This window comes from Lepidochelys kempii, chromosome 11 (genome assembly GCF_965140285.1).
Source record: "Lepidochelys kempii isolate rLepKem1 chromosome 11, rLepKem1.hap1, whole genome shotgun sequence".
In the NCBI taxonomy this organism is placed as follows: domain Eukaryota; kingdom Metazoa; phylum Chordata; order Testudines; family Cheloniidae; genus Lepidochelys; species Lepidochelys kempii.
In genome coordinates this window covers 21,296,446-21,316,206 of record NC_136390.1, presented here as the reverse complement: position 1 = coordinate 21,316,206, position 19,761 = coordinate 21,296,446, and the positions used below count along the sequence as shown (strand labels likewise).

The 19,761-nt window shown below is 39.3% G+C and overlaps 1 protein-coding gene across 8 annotated transcripts in view; it reads left to right on the top strand.

Annotated features, from left to right (window-relative positions):
* Positions 1 to 19,761, top strand: part of LRP1B (LDL receptor related protein 1B) — a 1,329,376-nt gene that overhangs the window by 1,142,616 nt on the left and 166,999 nt on the right. For all 8 annotated transcript variants that reach the window (XM_078847919.1, XM_078847920.1, XM_078847917.1 and 5 more), the window contains 2 exons: positions 576 to 695; positions 12,502 to 12,618. In XM_078847919.1, coding sequence (XP_078704045.1) covers positions 576 to 695; positions 12,502 to 12,618 — 237 coding nt within the window. The remainder of the gene's footprint in view (positions 1 to 575; positions 696 to 12,501; positions 12,619 to 19,761) is intronic.

The following is a 19,761-nucleotide window of genomic DNA, read 5'->3' as shown; positions in this document are numbered from 1 at the left end:
CGGTTCTTTGGCCTGGTCCAGTCAGGACATGTCTTGGAAACAAGATGACAAAAGCCCAATGATTTTACAATGGATCTCTTGGTTCCAGGATATGGTGAGGATGGCAACCAGGATGGTGAAGCTTGCTCCTTCCCCTTTGTTTCAGTCATCAGATGTCCATCTTTCACTTCCTCTTTGCCAATTTTCCTCTCAAAGTCTCTTTACCCACAGTGCATTGCTCGCACTGTTGAAGGTAGTGCCCAGAAGAGAGTGATGGGCCTTTTAACCAGAATATTGTTAGCATTTGGTCTATCGAATTTAACTAATGTTGAAAATGTTCTTGTTTGTAATCAATGGAACACTACCATAAATATTGTGACTCTCTAAATTCATTTGGACAATGTTAATAATCAAATGGATTAAATAACAATAGAATGCATTAAAACAGATTGCTATTTTCTTGGAGATATCACTGAAAAACACTATAGAACTCATGGAGAGCCTGTTTTTAACATTTGGGGTTATTTATTTAACAAAAAATGTTTTGAGTCTTGGCAAAAATATTTAGCTTTAAAAATAACTCCCTTTCTTTAAAGCGGAAAACAGCTGTTCTCCAGACCATTTCCAGTGTAAAACTACAAAACACTGTATTTCTAAACTGTGGGTATGTGATGAGGACCCGGACTGTGCTGATGGATCAGATGAAGCAAACTGTGGTGAGTCTGACAACAGTCAAACAAAGGAGTGCAGTCAGAAGCTTTTTGTTTAAAAGTAGTGACATTGCTTTATTAAAATCTCATATTTCTAACACCAGTATCTTTATAACTTTCTTGCTCAAGAAGACTTTTCCCAATTTTTTAAATTTATTTTTATTCTCTTACCATAAATTGTAATGGGGAAGTTGCAATGATCTTGAATATGTCCTGTGTCATTATTTCAAAGTAATCATCTGATAGAATAGCTTTATTTTACCTGTGAAATCTCTTGAAGCATCTGCTTTATGGACAGCAGTTATAAAACAAATGACTCCCCTGAAACACTAGTGGCTTCTCTTTTTAATTCTTATTGCAGAATTACCCAGTGCCTATGAATTTCTTCTACATATTTTTTGCCTATTGTATTAAACTAAATGCTGGTAAATAAAAAAACCTAATAACTGCGATAAACATCTGAGTAGTTTAACTAGGTTACATTGTATAAAATAAACAGATTTTTGTATCAGCAATCATAGGAGTACTGATGGAACAGTCCAGCGTAAGACAGGCCTCACAAAGACTTAGCTGAGTATACATCCAGTGTTAAGCAACCCAAAAGCAGAATTTTGTAGTGACTTTTATGAATCCAATAGTAAATAGAAAAAAGCTTATTATTTTCTTTGGGACTATTTCTTTTGTTGTTGTTTATTGCTCCCCTTTGCACAAAAAGTAAAATCTTTAGCATTTTTTTTTACATGTTTGCTATTTGTACCTGAAAGGTGACTTGAAAGACTTTTTAACTGCAAAGGCCCGAGTTCATGTTTTTCCAGTAATAGTTAAAAATATATTTTAAAATAGTAATATAGTACAGGGTCCTAAAGTCACTACCTACTTTCCATGGTAGTTATGGCATCACACATTGCAGGACAAACAACAAACTTGGATTTTAATAAGTAAGTGAAAGAGGAATTCTCACTTTTGGTAAGTAAATGAAAGAGGAAAGGATTTTTTTCATGTATTTTCTTTTAAATGCATTTATCTATAAACTTGAAATCTGTCATAAAATTTAATGATTTGGATTTCAAACATCTTTATTTTTAAAGGATTTCAATTCACCTGCAATAACAGTAACATTTTATGACTTCATTAACTAACTAATTCTCCCAGGTCACTTATAAGGAAAGTAGATATACTGTACTGAGGGTCCCAATTTTACAGATGGAGAAATCGAGAGAAACAGAAGCTAAGTAATTTAAACAAGGCTGGATGGCTTATTCTCATGGCTGCAAGTAGAATTCAGATATTCCTGGTTTCCAATCCTCACTCAGTTCACGAGATTATGGGTCCTCAACCTGGAGATCATGAACAGCTTTCAGGGGGTTGTAACTACCCTCTCTGTCCTTATGGATAGTTATAGGGTGTATAGCTTGACACCCATTTCTATTGCAACATGAGATCACAGCATGCAAAATGTTAAGGGTCCCCTGCACTAGACCCATATTGTCTCTTTAAGATGTGTCTTTGCATACTGACATAAAATACTTCATTCTTCTTTGAGTGGCCTCCACGTATTTACACTCCGGGGATGCTCCAACTGGGCATAGCTTAGATGGAAGAATTTGAACTAGCTGTGGGAGTGCTCACACTGAGGAGAGGGCTAGGAGGGGCCCATGAGCACTTCAGCAGGCACTGCTAGTTAAAGTTCCACCATTCATAGGATTCCATTCTTAGGAGCCATAATAGAATCAACACTGGACAAAGCAATCTATGACAGATTCTTAAAGATAAGATCACCTATACATCTAAACAAACTGTTGTTTTCATTCTATGGTTATTGGGGCTTACAGCCTAAACGAGTATGACTTCCTTGGATCTTTTATGAATGAGGCATTTGCAACACTGAGTACTGGAAAATTTCAGGCCCAGCATAGACAATATGGAAGGGCTCTGGGCATTCAAGAAAGGGAATTCCTATCTGTAATTTGGTGGTCCCACAAGAACAGCCATACTGCGTCAGACCAAAGGTCCCTCTAGCCTAGTATCCTGTCTTCCAACCGTGGCCAATGCTAGGTGCCCCAGAGGCAATGAATAGAACAGGTCACCAAGTGATCCATCCCCTGTCGCCCATTCCCAGCTTCCCATTCCAGCAGTGTAAAGAAAGAAGTCTTTCAGTCCTCCCATGCTGATAACCACAGCAAATCTCCAATTTCAGATGTATATGTATATGTGTGTGGGGGTGGGGGTATCTAAATAACAGCAGAAATAAAAGTTACACCTCTGTATTCTCAAGTTAAGAGCAATTCATTGGGCTCTCCGGTTCTTTCTACCGTAAGTCTGCCACAGAGTGATATAAGTAGCTACAGACAATACAACCTTCATATATTATCCTAACAAATGTAGTGGAAGGTGTGAACTCTGAAGTAATATATTAATCCTTTATTTTTTATCTCTATATAATCTTCATGTATTCAGAATGGAAAATAGTATAAATAAGTGCTGCAAAAATAGCACATTACTACTAATCAAAGATACTGAAGCTAAGTAGTTTGTTGATTGTGATTTTGTATATATGGTTCTGTGTGAATGTGTTAAATAAAAGAAATATGCCGTGTTGTAGCCGTGTTGGTCACAGGATATCAGAGACACAAGCTGTGTGAGATAATATTTTTATTGGACCCATCTCTGTTGGTGAGAGAGACAAGCTTTCAGGTTTACTCAGAGCTCTTCTTCGGGTCTGGGAAAAGAAGAAGAAAATATCAGCATAAGCTCAAAGGCTTGTCTCTCTCACCAACAGATGCTGGTCCAATAAAAGATATTACCTTACCCACCTTGTTTCTCAAATAATAGAAGTAATATACCGAACTGTATATAAACCTAGACATTATCTTATAATCATAATTAGTTTATTTGAAATAGTACAAAGCATATCCATACTATTATGTATGTTATGTAGGTTATGAAAATTGCTAAAATAATTTTGAATCAACTATTTTATTATGAAAGTACAATATAATAATTAACAGTAGCGACATGGAAAATGAGATTTCACTAAAGCAGTATAAATCTGGTGGCATTAATGATTTTGAACCATATGGCATCCTCTCAGAAAAGTAGACAGAATAATTTGTTACGTTTGCTAATTTGCAAAATTTTCTTGTTTTTCCCACCTGTAGAGAGAGGTTTGGGAGGGCCGTCCGTGGAGGGAAAATCCATAGGAAGGGGATCCTGTTGTGCATTATGCTTTTTCCATCCCAATGACCTATACTGTCTCTAACGATACTATCCACTGGGTCTCAGACCCCTAGTGTGAGATGGATCAAACTCTCTGGTTCTTGACTGTGGAGTAAGGAAGACTATTCAGTATCTTCAAACCATGTCTTTGAGGCAGAACAATAACTGTAATACATGAACTTGCACTACCTTAGAGTCAGTTACTAGTTGCAGGGATATCAGATTCACTTTCAGATGTCATCCCAAGAATTGAGGCACCTCATAGAGACTCCTTTAAATCCAGTATGAGGTTGTCCTGGAGTTCCTCAACCAGTAAATCCTCAAAACAACAGTCTGTGTCAGCCAAGATGGCTGAGCAGTGAGGCTCAGCATAGATGCTAGATACACTGGCAGAAATCTAGCTTCTGCCCTGGCAAGTTCAGTTAGGTAGCTTCACCACCAAAGTTATCTATGTCATAACCTACAAAATCCCACCACTAGAAGACTTCTCTGTCTCCAAGGCACTTCAACACTCAGTGTTTGAAGTTGGTAATTCTGAGTTCCAACTTGTTGGATGAGGTGGAGCATCCACAGAAAATATCAAGGCACAAAGCACAGGGAGAGAACAGCAACAATATTACACACTGGTTTTAAAGCCCCCAACCTCATCAGACTTTGAAATGAACCCTCTAGAATCTCTACCTCTTATTTGCCAATAAATGTACATAGTACAAGAATGGAGTATCAATTTTCACATTGTGTGGTTATAATTAGATTTACATAAAATATTAGCCATGGAGCAGAGGTCATTAGCACTTTGCATCATTCTTATTTGTGACCATTCGGGCATTTCAGGATTTTTAAAAATGTGATTCTTGACCACTGGAGGAAGGCTGATCTGAATAGATATTTTTTAAAGAGCCAGTTAAATTCTTGGCACTAGCATCAAGAGCTCTCCCAGCAGTGGATGCTCTGGAAACCACTGGCTTGAAAAGATTAGACAAGAGTGATGATCTAGTATGGCGGTAGACAAGTTTATGATCCTTGTGATAATATGAAGAGTAGCAATGTTTATATTGAAAGCAAATATTAGCCTGGAATCGTAGAGATTCTTTCATTCCTTTTTGACATCAGAGCTGGAATTTACTGCTTGTTGACAATGTGAAATTGTCCATCTACTATGTTTCAATCTTTGGATCATTGCTGCAAACTGTAGTTTTTAGTATCTACTCCGTGATGGAAAAGTTTACTGATTGTTTCTGCAGTAGCCATGAAAATATTTTCAGAAATGCAATGGACATTCAGAGTTGAAAACATCAAGGGAATTTTTTTTTAGGTTGGGACTATATGTGATACTTAGTTGCGTATTTCTGGTGAAACATGATTAAGTTGTCCAAAAATAAGGTGTTTTTAAAAGAAGTGTTCTGATTATCTGATATAATTTTTAGTTGCCATTAATGAAACGAACAAATAAATGCAAATTTTCTTTTTTGCAAATTGACATCATTCTTGTTTCTTTGAATAAATCAAATAATACATAATCAAATGTAGAACGACTCTGGAATTACTGCCAAAGGACTGGCTTCTGAGATTGATACAAAATCATCATTTTTCCCTGAATATGTCAAGTTTCATAAACATGAGAAGTCCCTTTGCAATTATGAAGAAAGAAGAGGTTACTGATCCTGAAACTTAATTCAGAATACAATTTATTAACATTCTTACAGACAAAACATTAATTTTAGAAGAAAAATATTTTCAGTAGGATCTACTGAAAGTAAAAGTATTTTCAATAATAATGAGTTAATGCAGTGATACTCAGACTGAGGCTTGTGAGCTGCAAGTAGCTCTTTAATACCTCTCCTGCAGCTCTTTGCGGCACATGATATTAAAACATTGTGATTTAATTATGAACCATACTGCTTTTACTATGTTATTAATCAGTTGCAGTTGATAAATACTTGGTCAGTAAAATATATTGTAAATGAAAGAGTGAATGTGGTCTTAGAATCACTGAGTTAAAGAATATATATAAATATAGATTTCACTCAGAGGAATGTTAGCTATTAAAGCATTGCACATTTTTGGGACAGATTGTTCCCCTTAAATTTTGTGATTTAAGGTTTTACAATTTATTTAGAAGAGTAAAATGTTGAAACCATTAAAGTGGCAAAGGGCAAGAAATTATTTTTGCTAGTAGGTAGTGGATTTTTAAAGGACTTTAGGTTGACAACTATTTTTAGCTTTCCTAGCACCATTGTCTTAAGGAACTTCCCTACTTGTTCTTTGTTTTTGCATTCCACTAGCAAGTTTCCACCAGATATTTTCCTAGCTCTTACTCTATATCCAGCACTTTTTTCCTGAGCCACTTTGCACTCCACAGTGGTTTGACCTCCACTATCCTTGTGTTCTTAGCTGTGGAGTGCAAAGTGGTTCAGAAAAAAGTGCTGGAGATATAGAAAGAGTTAGGAAAATACCTGGTGGAAACTAGCTAGTGGAACCCCTATTCAGAATACAAGGAAAATGGGGTCCAGTTATAAAAGCTATCCTGCAGTTCTTTAAAATACTGGGAGAGGTGACAGACTTTAAGTCATAACCCATTTATGAAGTCCAGTGAATGGTGATCATAGATTCAGGAAGTGAATCTGCTGCACCACAAAATCCAGGAGGAGGAAGAAGAAGAATAGGTGAGGACTGAAGAGAGAAGAGCTGCAATAGGTAGCTTATACCCTGGAATTGGCCTTGAAAAGAGAGGACAGCTGGGGTGAATGGATTCTAGAAAGCGGCTAGAGAGTCTGGGAACTGCCAAGAAGAAGCTCCTCAGCAGCATACTGCAAGGAAGCCATACGTGGAGGCAGACTTCCCAAGAGAGAGGACTGGAAGACACAGTCCTGAGAAAGGCACCAGTGGATAGAAGTAGCAAGGGCTTGAAAGGAGAGGTCTTAGCTATCTAAACACAACGACGCTGGGCTGGAACCAGAGAAAAGCACAGGCCGGAGTTCCCCTATCTCCCACAGAAAGGGGGATAGGAAAGCATCCTTGAGGAAGAGGAGGGCAAGGACTATAGAGCCCAGGTCAGGGCTGAGACTGACAACCCGATACAGGGCCAAAGGAATTTTTATCGGTGGGACTCTTTATTGCCTCAGAAAGGGTGAAATTATGAACAACCTGACTGGAGTTGTGAGAAGCTGACTGTTACAGAGCCAAGCAGCTGTCTGGTGTGGAAACTGAGGCAGAATTGCTGCAACACCATACCCAACCATGTGTGGACACATTGTCTGGTGAGTTAGCTCCATTATAGAGCCTAAATACCTTTAAAAATCTGGACCCAAGTATCAATAGTGATTTAGGCCTCAATTCAGCCAAGCACTTAGACAAATGCTTAATATTACACACATTCTGAAGTGCTTTGCTGAATTGGGATCCTAGCTACTCAACTTTTATTAGTATCAGTAATGTTAGTATTGTAGTATTAACTATATATGTTACCATAGTACCCAGAAGTCCCAGCTGCGATTGAAGCCCCATTCTGTTGAGCATCCTACAAACACAGATAGAGATGATCCCTGCCACAGAGAGTTTACAGTCTAAAACAATGGCTCTCAGCCTTTTCAGACTACTGTACCCCTTTCAGGAGTCTGATTTATCTTGTGCACCCCAAGTTTCATCTCACTTAAAAACTACTTGCTTACAAAATCAGACATAAAAATACAAAAGTGTCACAGCACGCTGTTACTGAAGATTGCTTACTTTCTCATTTTTACCATATGATTAAATCAACTGGAATATAAATATTGTGCTTACATTTCAGTGTATAGTATATAGAGCAGTATAAACAAATCATTGTCTGTATGAAATTTTAGTTTGTACTGAATTAGTTAGTAATTTGTATGTAGTCTGTTTTAAAACTAGGCAAATATCTAGATGACTTGAAATACTCCCTGGAAGACCTCTGGGTACCCCCAGGGGTATGCATACCCCTGGCTGAGAACCACTGATCTAAAAGACACAGACAGACTAATAGTGGAGAGTGGGAATGGATCATGTACTCTCTAAAAGCTATTTATTATTCATGGTCTTTTGTGAAAGCAGAAGGTTTGTTTCTGGGGTTGTGGAACTTAAAGGACCTGCGTTGCTGCTTAGATTTAGTGTCCTGATAAATGAATTATATAATTTTTTGCTGTTGGATGGTCATTATTTTAATTGTAATATTCTTCGGGGTACCTACAGCTTTTTGTATGGCTGTCTTGTATTGTTGTTTAAACAGAAAGAAAGAAAAAAAGAAAGATGAGAATCAGTAGTTGCCACAGTTTTGTTAGTTACATGTTTCGTGGGGGTGGGGGCGGGGGCGGTTATTTGAGGACAAGTTGGAGCCTGTGTGTGTATAAAATGTCGTCATAATTCATCATGATCATCGTCAAGGATTTTGTACAAATCGTGGCAGAGGGAGTCTTAAAGAGAGGTTTGAAAAAGTAAACTAATGGGTATATGGATTTTATCAGTGAGTTTTCCCATGTGCAAGAAGCAGCATGGGAGAAAGTGGTGAAGTGAACTAGTGGGTAGAAATGGCTGGGAATATTGGAGCAAAGGCAGGAGTGAGCACTGCAGCAATAAGTTACTGGATCAGCTAGGTAGGGCCTGTCAAGGTGGTGAAGATTTTTAAAGGTAAAGACGATGAGAGACCAGGATACATACTCATGGTAAAGCACATTCAAAAATTATTTTGATATCTCATTCTAACTCCTAGGTTTGCACAAAGCCGGGCTTGAAGCACAAGCACGGCAAACAGCTGTTTGGGGCACATCAAATGCAGTCTCTGAATTCCGTTGCACTGACATGTAATTTTAAAAATGTCATTGTGGCTTTTATAAAACAAACTTATTAGAGATGTACTTTTATGCAAAGAAAATATGCCACTGGTAATTTTTTTTTACTTTGCAAGGCTCTCTATCATTTCCCCCTATCTCCCTTGAACCTGAAAGAATAAAGTACAACAGAAAAAAATCAAAATGCAAATGAAACACAAAAATAGCTGCATCCTATGGGAAAAGTGCTGCTGCTGTTCAGAACTGCTCATGCGTCCGCAAAAGGCTTTATCCATAATCAGATGTTGTAAGTGTAAATGCTTGTTTCAAAATCCTACGTGCTGACTGAAGAAAACTAATTTCATTTGGGTTTTATATACTGCAAACATCCTGTCTCTGATGCAGTGAGTAATTAAATCAAAAGTGTGGGAAAACGCTATGTTTTTCACTAGATTTGTGGGTATAGCTCCAATTAATTGTAGCATTATAAGTGTAAACACACCCATTGCCCAATATATCACTTTGTACTCTGTTGCATAAATATGCCTATAGTTTAGTCAGGGGTCCCATGTGGGGGAGGGCTCTAGCCCCTCCCATCCCCCCAGGTTTCATACTTGAGGTCTGTTCACAGTACATACCCTACCCTAGACGGAGCTCTTAACTGCAACACAGCTTGAGTGTGATATGCGATGAGTAAGGCTATGATTTAACCATGAGTATTTTTAGTAAAAGTCATGGACAGGTCACAGGCAAGAAATAAAAAATTACGGCACGTGAGTATCGTAAATATCCATAATGCTGCACTGGGCAACACAGTATGGAGAGGAAATTTCACCTCAGTGGTGAAAGAACAGGTTAAGGACTATTTAGAAAAGTGGGACATGCACAATTCCATGGGTCCAGATCTAATGCATCCAAGGGTGCTGAGGGAGTTGGCTGATGTGATTGCAGAGCCATTTGCCATTATGTCTGAAAATTCGTGGCGACTGAGGGGAGGTCCTGGACAATTGGAAAAAGGAAAATATAGTGCCCATATTTTAAAAGGGAAAGAAAAAGAACCCAGGAAACTACAGACCTGTCAGCCTTACTTCAGTCCCGGCAAAATTATGAACCAGGTCCTAAAGGAATCCATTCTGAAGCACTTGGAGGAGAGGAAGGTGATCAAAAACAGTCAACATGGATTCATCAAAGTCAAATCATGCCTGACCAACCTGATTGTCTTCTATGATGTGGTGACAGGCTCTGTGGATATGGGAAAAGCGGTGGATATGATATATATTTACTTTAGCAAAGCTTTTGTTACAATCTCCCACAGTATTCTTGCCAGCAAGTTAAAGAAGTATGGATTGGATGAATGAACTATAAGGTGGATAGAAAGCTAGCTAGATTGTCAGGCTCAACGGGTAGTGATCAACTGCTCGATGTATAGTTGGCAGCCGGTATCAAGCGGAGTGCCCAGGGGTTGGTCCTGGGGCCAGTTTAGTTCAATATGTTTATTAATGATCTGGATGATGGGATAAATTGCACCCTCAGCAAGTTTGCAGATGACACTAAGCTGTGGGGAGATGTCAGTATGCTGGAGGGTAGGGTTTGGGTCCGAGTGACCTAGAATAATTGGAGGATTGGGACAAAAGGAATCTGTTGAGGTTCAACAAGGACAAGTGCAGAGTCCTGCACTTAGGAAGGAAGAATCCCATGCACCACAACAGGCTCGGGACCGACTGCCTAAGCAGCAGTTCTGCCGAAAAGATGGGGATTACAGTGGATGAGAAGCTGGATATGAGTCAGCAGTGTGCCCTTGTTGCCAAGAAGGCCAACGGCATATTGGGCTGTATTAGTAGGAGCGTTGCCAGCAGATGGAGGGAAGTGATTATTCCCCTCTATTCGGCACAGGTGAGGCCACACCTGGAGTACTGTGTCCAGTTTTGGTCCCCCCACTACAGAAGGGATGTGGACAAATTGGAGGGAGTCCAGCGGAGGGCAACAAAAATGATTATGGGGCTGGGCACATGATTTAGGAGGAAAGGCTGAGAGAAATGGGGTTATTTAGTCTGCAGAAGAGAAGAGTGAGAGGGGATTTGATAGCAGCCTTCAACTACCTGAAAGCTTGGGTTCCAAAGAGGATGGAGCTAGGCAGTTCTCAGTGGTGGCAGATAACAGAACAAGAAGCAATGGTCTCAGGTTGCAGTGGGGGAAGTCTAGGTTGGATCTTAGGAAACACTATTTCACTAGGAAGGTGGTGAATTGGATTGGGTTACCTAGGGAGGTGGTAGAATCTCCATCCTTCAAGGTTTTTAAGGCCCAGCTAGACAAAGCCCAGGCTGGGATGATTTAGTTGGTGTTGGTCCTGCTTTGAGCAGGGGATTGGACTAGATGACCTCCTGAGGTCTCTTCCAACCCTGATATTCTACGATTCTATACACCTGATTGGATCTGGGGGAGGGGCGCTGTCTGGAGGAGGGAACCTGTGGCACCAGCAGCTGTGAGGAAGCCCTGGGCGATCCGTGGCACCAGCTGTAGGGAGAGGGGCCTGGTGCGGCTGGCTGCAGGGCCACCCAAGCATCTGTCTGCGAAGTCACTCCAGCAACGGCTGATGTGGCTGTCCCCAGAGCCACCTGAGCACTGGCTGCTGCAGAAGTTACGGAGGTCACAGGAAGTCACATGATCCGTGAGTTCCACAACCTCTGTGACAAACACAGAACCTTAGTGATGTGCTGCTCCCAGCTTCTGCCTTTGGGGCAGAGAATTTTTTTTATAAACAGAGGCAGGGTGATTAAGATAACTAAAGGCTTGTCATTAAATTAAATTAGGGATCATTAGATGATCCTGAAAGCATTGCCAGGCACTCCTGTTAAAAGATAGAAAACAAAAGGTAGGAATAAATGGTGAGAATGGAGAGAGGTAAATAGTGATGTCCCCCAGGGGTCTGTACTAGGACCAGTGCTGTTCAACATATTAATAAATACTTTCTTACATCATCCTACTCCTCTGTGTAATTTGTACCAACTTACAGTCCATGACCCATCAATATAATGGGTATAAATAGCTCTAAGAGAGTCCAAGTCCCCCTTCACGCTAACATACACATCACTTCTGAATTTTGCACAATTTCACAATTTCTACCATTAGCAACAGTGGGATACTGTGGCGTTTATACCTCATGGTTTTATTTTTTTATTTGAAATGTTATCAGGAATACAACTTCTCACATTACTTCAGTTCAAAAAAGCTTCAGAACAGCCACTTATCAATTAAAAATGTCTTCGTTTTCCTCTATCAAAATCCAAACTGAAAGCTGAGAATTCTTTTTTATTAGATATCGTGGGTGAGGTAATATTTTTAATTGGACAAATTTCTGTTGGTGAGAGAAAAAAGTCTTTGAGCTCTCTCACCAACAGAAGACGGTCCAATAAAAGATATTTGTCCACTTTGTCTTTCTAATATCTTGGGACTGGTATGGCTACAAAAACACTACTTAACATTTTTATTATTGTATGATAATTAGTGTTGCTTTGGCCATGGGTCAATATAATCTTGAGAAATGTGACATGTGTAGTCATGTTGCTGACTGCACTACTGATAAGTGTGGTATAAGAATGTGTATGGAATAGAATTCAATAGAATAGAGTTGCAATGGGGCTGCCTTGTAAAATAGTTCTTTGTCTTTGGTAGATAAGTACCACTTACAATGTAAGGGTTCCTTAATTTGACATATATCTTGGAATATTATTATCCCACGCCTTTTAGTAGCAATCTTTTAAGTTCTGCCTTTATGGAATACATTGATGCAAATGGTGGCATCTTCATTGCAGATAAAAAGACTTGTGGGCCTCATGAATTCCAGTGCAAAAACAACAACTGTATTCCAGATCACTGGAGATGTGACAGCCAAAATGACTGTGGTGATAATTCAGATGAAGAAAACTGCAGTAAGTAAATCTTGCAGCCTATTCAATAAACCAGGAGGGAACTTTTTCTATACTGATAAGCTGTCCATTTGATTTTATCTATCCTACTCTTTGCATTGTCATTTGTAGTCACATTTAGTCTGGCACATTCAGAATCAGTTGACCTGAATCCAAAATGACGATTCTGAAAGTCTCATATCTGAATTATTTCCATAAAGATCTGTAGCCAATTAAAAGAGTATCATGCACAATTCTGCATAATATGAATATGCAGTAGAACACTTGACATATGACAATAAGGTTAGAGGGTAAGTGGAGAGCAAGTTAAAAACTGATGATTGGCTAATCTAACTTCTCTGTGTGAGGGTAACTCCCATATTTCTTATATTCAGGTATATCCATGAGTCAGCAACATCACTGAGTCAGCAAACCCTCATAACACTTTCCCGAGAGCATAAATACCAGTGAACAATGGGATAATTTGTTCTGCCAGCCTGTTACACTTTGTATAGTCAGTAGGGGAACTTCCATATTTTAAATCTAATCAGGTTCACTTCTGAAGTCCTTATCCACATTGACTTTCACATTACTCAAAAAGTGGTCCCCATTAAAGCTAATGGGACTAATTCACTTTGTTCCTCACTGTGAATATGGAGTGCAGATTAGGGCTTCTTGCATACATTTTGAAATGTATGAGCTAGCTACTCCCAGTAAAGACCCGTAACACCAGTTTTAGCTTAGTAATGCGTGACACCTTCACAGGAAGGGGTGAGTTCCTTTCATCTTTGAGCCCTGAAATGTAATCATGAGTAAAAGGGGCAACATCTAGAGTATCACTGTTAGGCATTTTTAGAGAAAGAATCCTATACATTGCTCTGTACTGCCACCCCCGCAGTTTAATAGCTGGGTTCTTATCTTTTTTTCTTTCTTTCTTATAAAATCCAAGAAAAGGCTACATGCTTGGCTTTTTGCCAGTCAGTGTGGAAGACCGCCTATCCCCTCTTCAGAGATCAGAATGTGTTATTTGTAGTCAGTCCCTGTGAAGTAAAACATTTTGGTCAGAATTTTCAAAAGTGGATGACGAAAGTTAGGCACCCAAATCCGCATTCAAGACAATTAGAGGTATATGTACTCAGCACCTCTGCAAATCAGGCCATGTAATTTATAACCCTAATTATAGATTTATGTGCATAACTTTGGGCACTTCCCACATGTGAAACTTTTGTGTCAAACCCAAGTTAATGGTATCTAGTTTGCATATTAATTCAAGCTCAGCAGTTTCTCATTGGAGTCTGTTTTTGAAGCTTTTCTATTGCAATATTGCCACCCTTAAATCTTTTACTGAGTGGCCACAGAGGTTGAAGTGTTCTCCTACCGGTTTTTGAATGTTATGATTCCTGATGTCAGATTTGTGTTCATTTATTCTTTTGCGTAGAGACTGTCTGGTTTGGCCAATGTACATGGCAGAGGGGCATTGCTGGCACATGATGGCATATATCACATTGGTAGATGTGCAGGTGAATGAGCCCCTGATGGCATGGCTAATGAGATTAGGTCCTATGATGGTTCACTTGAATAAATATAAAAGGAGGACTTGTGGCACCTTAGAGACTAACCAATTTATTAGAGCATAAGCTTTCGTGAGCTACAGCTCACTTCCTCAGATGCATATCGTGGAAACTGCAGCAGGCTTTATATATACACAGAGAATATGAAACAATACCTATTCCCACCCCACTGTCCTGCTGGTAATAGCTTATCTAAAGTGATTTCCAGCACAAATCCAGGTTTTCTCACCCTCCACCCCCCCACACAAATTCACTCTCCTGCTGGTGATAGCCCATCCAAAGTGACAACTCTTTACACAATGTGCATGACAATCAAGCATAGTCTACAGCCAAGCTCTGCAATACAACCGCATTTGCTCCAACCCCTCAGACAGAGACAAACACCTACAAGATCTCTGTCAAGCTTTCTTACAACTACAATACCCACCTGCAGAAGTAAAGAAACAGATTGATAGAGCCAGAAGAGTTCCCAGAAGTTACCTACTACAGGACAGGCCTAACAAAGAAAATAACAGAACGCCACTAGCCGTCACCTTCAGCCCCCAACTAAAACCCCTCCAACGCATTATTAAGGATCTACAACCTATCCTGAAGGATGACCCAACACTCTCACAAATCTTGGGAGACAGGCCAGTCCTTGCCTACAGACAGCCCCGCAACCTGAAGCAAATACTCACCAACAACCACATACCACACAACAGAACCACTAACCCAGGAACTTATCCATGCAACAAAGCCCGTTGCCAACTGTGCCCACATATCTATTCAGGGGACACCATCACAGGGCCTAATAACATCAGCCACACTATCAGAGGCTCGTTCACCTGCACATCCACCAATGTGATATATGCCATCATGTGCCAGCAATGCCCCTCTGCCATGTACATTGGTCAAACTGGACAGTCTCTACGTAAAAGAATAAATGGACACAAATCAGATGTCAAGAATTATAACATTCATAAACCAGTCGGAGAACACTTCAATCTCTCTGGTCACGCGATCACAGACATGAAGGTCGCTATCTTAAAACAAAAAAACTTCAAATCCAGACTCCAGCGAGAAACTGCTGAATTGGAATTCATTTGCAAATTGGATACTATTAATTTAGGCTTAAATAGAGACTTGGAGTGGCTAAGTCATTATGCAAGGTAGCCTGTTTCCTCTTGTTTTTTCCTACCCCCCTCCCCCCCCCAGATGTTCTGGTTTAACTTGGATTTTAACTTGAAGAGTGGTCAGTTTGGATGAGCTATTACCAGCAGGAGAGTGAGTTTGTGTGTGTATGGGGGTGGGGGGGATGTGAGAACCTGGATTTGTGCAGGAAATAGCCCCGCTTGATTGTCATGCACATTGTGTAAAGAGTTGTCACTTTGGATGGGCTATCACCAGCAGGAGAGTGAATTTGTGTGGGGGGGTGGAGGGTGAGAAAACCTGGATTTGTGCTGGAAATCACTTTAGATAAGCTATTACCAGCAGGACAGTGGGGTGGGAATAGGTATTGTTTCATATTCTCTGTGTATATATAAAGCCTGCTGCAGTTTCCACGATATGCATCTGAGGAAGTGAGCTGTAGCTCACGAAAGCTTATGCTCTAATAAATTGGTTAGTCTCTAAGGTGCCACAAGTCCTCCTTTTCTTTTTGCGAATACAGACTAACACGGCTGTTACTCTGAAACTTGAATAAATATGTGGACAGAGTTGGCATCGGGCTTTGTTGTGAGGATAGATTCCTGGGTTAGTGTTTTTGTTGTGTGGTGTGTGGTTGCTGGTGAATATTTGCTTCAGGTTGGAGGGTTGTCTGTAAGCGAGGACTGGTCTGTCTCACAAGATCTGTGAGAGTGAGGGATCATTTTTCAGGATAGGTTGTAAATCTTTGATGATGCACTGGAGAGGTTTTAGTTGGGGGCTGAATCTAGTGACAGCTAGTGGCGTTCTGTTATTTTCTTTGCAACAGAAAAGCTTCAAAAACAGACTCCAAGGAGAAACTGCTGAGCTTGAATTAATATGCAAACTAGATACCATTAACTTGGATTTGAATAGAGACTGGAAGTGGCTGGGTCATTACACATATTGAATATATTTCTTTAAGTTAAGTATCCTCACACCTTCTTGTCAACCATCTAAATGGGCCATCTTGATTATCACTACAAAAGTTTTTTCGCCTGCTGATAATAGCTCATCTTAATTAATTAGCCTCTTACAGTTTGTATGGTAACTTCCAACTTATCTGTATGTGTGTATATATTTGTACTTACTATATGTTCCATTCTATGCATCCGATGAAGTGAGCTGTAGCTCACAAAAGCTTATGCTCTAATAAATTTGTTAGTCTCTAAGGTGCCACAAGTATTCCTGTTCTTTTTGCGGATACAGACTAACACGGCTACTACTCTGAAACTCGCAGTACAGATAGTGATAGAAACTTTAAAATAACAGTGGAGTAATCAATTGTCAAGGGTTTTTTTTTAATTTATTAAGCTTGTCATTTTTATATTTACCTAGCTAATTAAACCTCCCTTTCAATCATCAGCTGTTCTTTAGACTCCCAGATAAAGACATCTGTAGTATACTAATGACTGTGGGTGAAATTCACCCCATATAGAGGACACATACACACAGCCTATGTATCGAGTAACTCCCATTTAAATCCTAAAAGCAAGACTTAAGTGGTACACAGTGTGACAGAAATGGCAATTTGCTGCAATATCTTCAACAAACCTTAATGAATTAAGTTAAACCTTACTGAATGAAGTTTAAGTATCTTAGGAGTTCATTATATTAAGAATGCAAATGTTTTTGTATTATTGTGCAATTGTATGCAACGTCTTTGAGGAGGAGACATGGCTAATATAAACCCTGGGAGATGTTATATCCTTCAAAGAAGTCTTTGAAACAATGTGCTAGACAAACAAAGTTGTGTGGGATTCCTAGGAAATATTTGGAAGGCAGGGAATGCAAATTACCCACGGCCAGATTCATCCTTTTGAAGCTGTCCTTGAAGAGAAATCCCATTATCTGTCTGATTACCTATTCACAGTCTCTTCAGATAAAGGATAAAGGATATTCACTGGATAAAGGAGTGGCTCTCAGCTTCATGAGTGTGCTTGTTCTGAACCAAGGTGGTTATGAAGTTATAACCACAGCAAAACCCCTTGGTGGGTGTTGAAGGACTGTTCACTCACCAGAGCCCTGGTTGGTGGTAAGCTTATTAGCATGCATGTGGGTTCTTTTATTGTTTTTAATAGTTTTCTCTGTAATGCTTTTACCTCAGGAATAAATATGCTTGATTAGAAAGAGCTGTGTGGTAATTTAACTGTGATAATTACACTATTTACCATCCCTGAGGCGAAAAGTAAAGCAGGTCTGCTTAGATAGACTGATTTCATTGGGGAATTCCTAGGTGGAGAGAGCTATACAACCTGGAAAAAACCCATTCAGGAAGGAGAGAGATGTGCATCTCTTCCGAAGAGAGGTGAAGACTGGGAAGCTAGAAGCCTAAGAGTAGGTGCCCTTGCTGGATCATGAAGGTGTAATTACCCTGAACTGAGAGACATAGGCCTTGTGTAGGCTGTCTGCATAATAGTGAATTTTGCTCTATTTGTGTCCTTCTGGCTCTTTCTTAATATTTGTAAAAACTTTTCCTTTGGTTTCTCAAATATATATTTTGAATCACAGTTGAAAACAGGAGATTAGTATTGAAGTATTAACCTACAAAATCATGATATCTCATGGAACTGTATAAACTAGCCTTGCTGTGTTTGAAATAAGTTTATAAAAACCTTTATATGCTATCTCACCATTACTAGAACTAATTGTAACAAAAAAAATATGAAAAAGAAGTACAAAAGCACTGACAAAATATATTACACTTATTATGAAGATAAATTGTTCGTGACATACATGAATTTACAAAGAGTTTGTCAGGCATCGATATCAGAAAATGAGTTGTTTCTCAAGGGTACTGAATGCACTAATTGCCTTCCAGAAATTCAGCTCAGGTATTTACATCTATCTTTATATAACATCTTCTGACACACAGGGGTTTTGGGAAAGGATTTTATTAGCAGTGATATAGAGCATTGGTTGGAAAATGTAACAAATGTTTAACAGTTTTTCATGGAATTATTTACTATCAATATAATGTGAAATACCTGTGTAGTGAAAATCGTTCTTTAGTATGACTTAACTCTGCTTCCTGCACAGTGTAGCTGAACGTTATCATTCTTTCCTTATCTGTGTACCTCTTGTAACTCATAAACCCATACTACCCATTTTTTCCAATGTCTTGAGCCTTTCACTTGACTTTTATATAACTGATTAAGAATGTGTTTGTTGGTCTTGAGCCAAAGCTCATTGAAGTCATTGGGAAGACTTCCATTGTCTTCAGTGGCTTTAGTTCAGACCCACTCCAAGCTTCTTCACAATAAAATAGCTACCTTGAAGAATGTTCTTGTACTGGGAAGTCCTTCTAAAAACATTAAAGCCAAGGAGGTCTACCATCAGCCATTTGTGCCGCCTTCCAAACAACAAAACAAAGGTTGTACAGAAGTATATAGCTCTGGTGAACTAACTCTGAATTTGAATACATTGGAATCAAAGTGTAGGGCATCTTTTATCTCCCTTCACTCTTACTGAAGATCTTTCCCTGCCCCCTCCCCTTCTCCCTGGAAAAAAATATTTTCTTTTTCAGGTAAATCTTTATTGTAGAGAATACTCTATAGTAGTCAGCTGTCTTGTTCCTGTCTAAAAGAAAGTAGCGCACCTTTACTGTTATTAATCAAAGAACATAAAATCTATATAAAACTGAAAGAAAATGAAGAAAAAATGTAAAATGGCTTGAAACTAACCAGAGTAGGAATACCTGTTACTGTTGCTAGGTAATTGTTTCGAAGCTATTTTTTTTTAACATTTCTTTAAAAGAGGTCATAAACCTACTCCCTTGAAAACAATATCAAATCTTCCATTGGCTGCAGTGAGAGCAGGGTAAAGCTCTCATATTACTTTTTACTTTAAACTACTGTTATCCTATTCACAGTAATCAATAATTGGTTATTGCATACAATTTAGCATGATAATTTACCCTACAAAATTCATTTTATAATGTAAATTTAATATATTGAACTCATATTTCTTGACCTACATTTGGGTCTTTTCCTTTTCCTTTTCCTTTTCACAGAATCATAGAATATCAGGGTTGGAAGGGACCTCAGGAGGTCATCTAGTCCAACCCCCGCTCAAAGCAGGACCAACACCAACTAAATCATCCCAGCCAGGGCTTTGTCAAGCCTGACCTTAAAAACTTCTAAGGAAGGAGATTCCACCATCTCCCTAGGTAACACATTCCAGCGTTTCACCACCCTCCTAGTGAAAAAGTTTTTTCTAATATCCAACCTAAACCTCCCCCACTGCAACTTGAGACCACTATTCCTCGTTCTGTCATCTGCTACGGCTGAGAACAGTCTAGATCCATTCTCTTTGGAACCCCCTTTCAGGAAGTTGAAAGGAGCTATCAAATCCTCCCTCATTCTTCTCTTCCGCAAACTAAACAATCCCAGTTCCCTCAGCCTCTCCTCATAACTCATGTGTTCCAGTCCCCTAA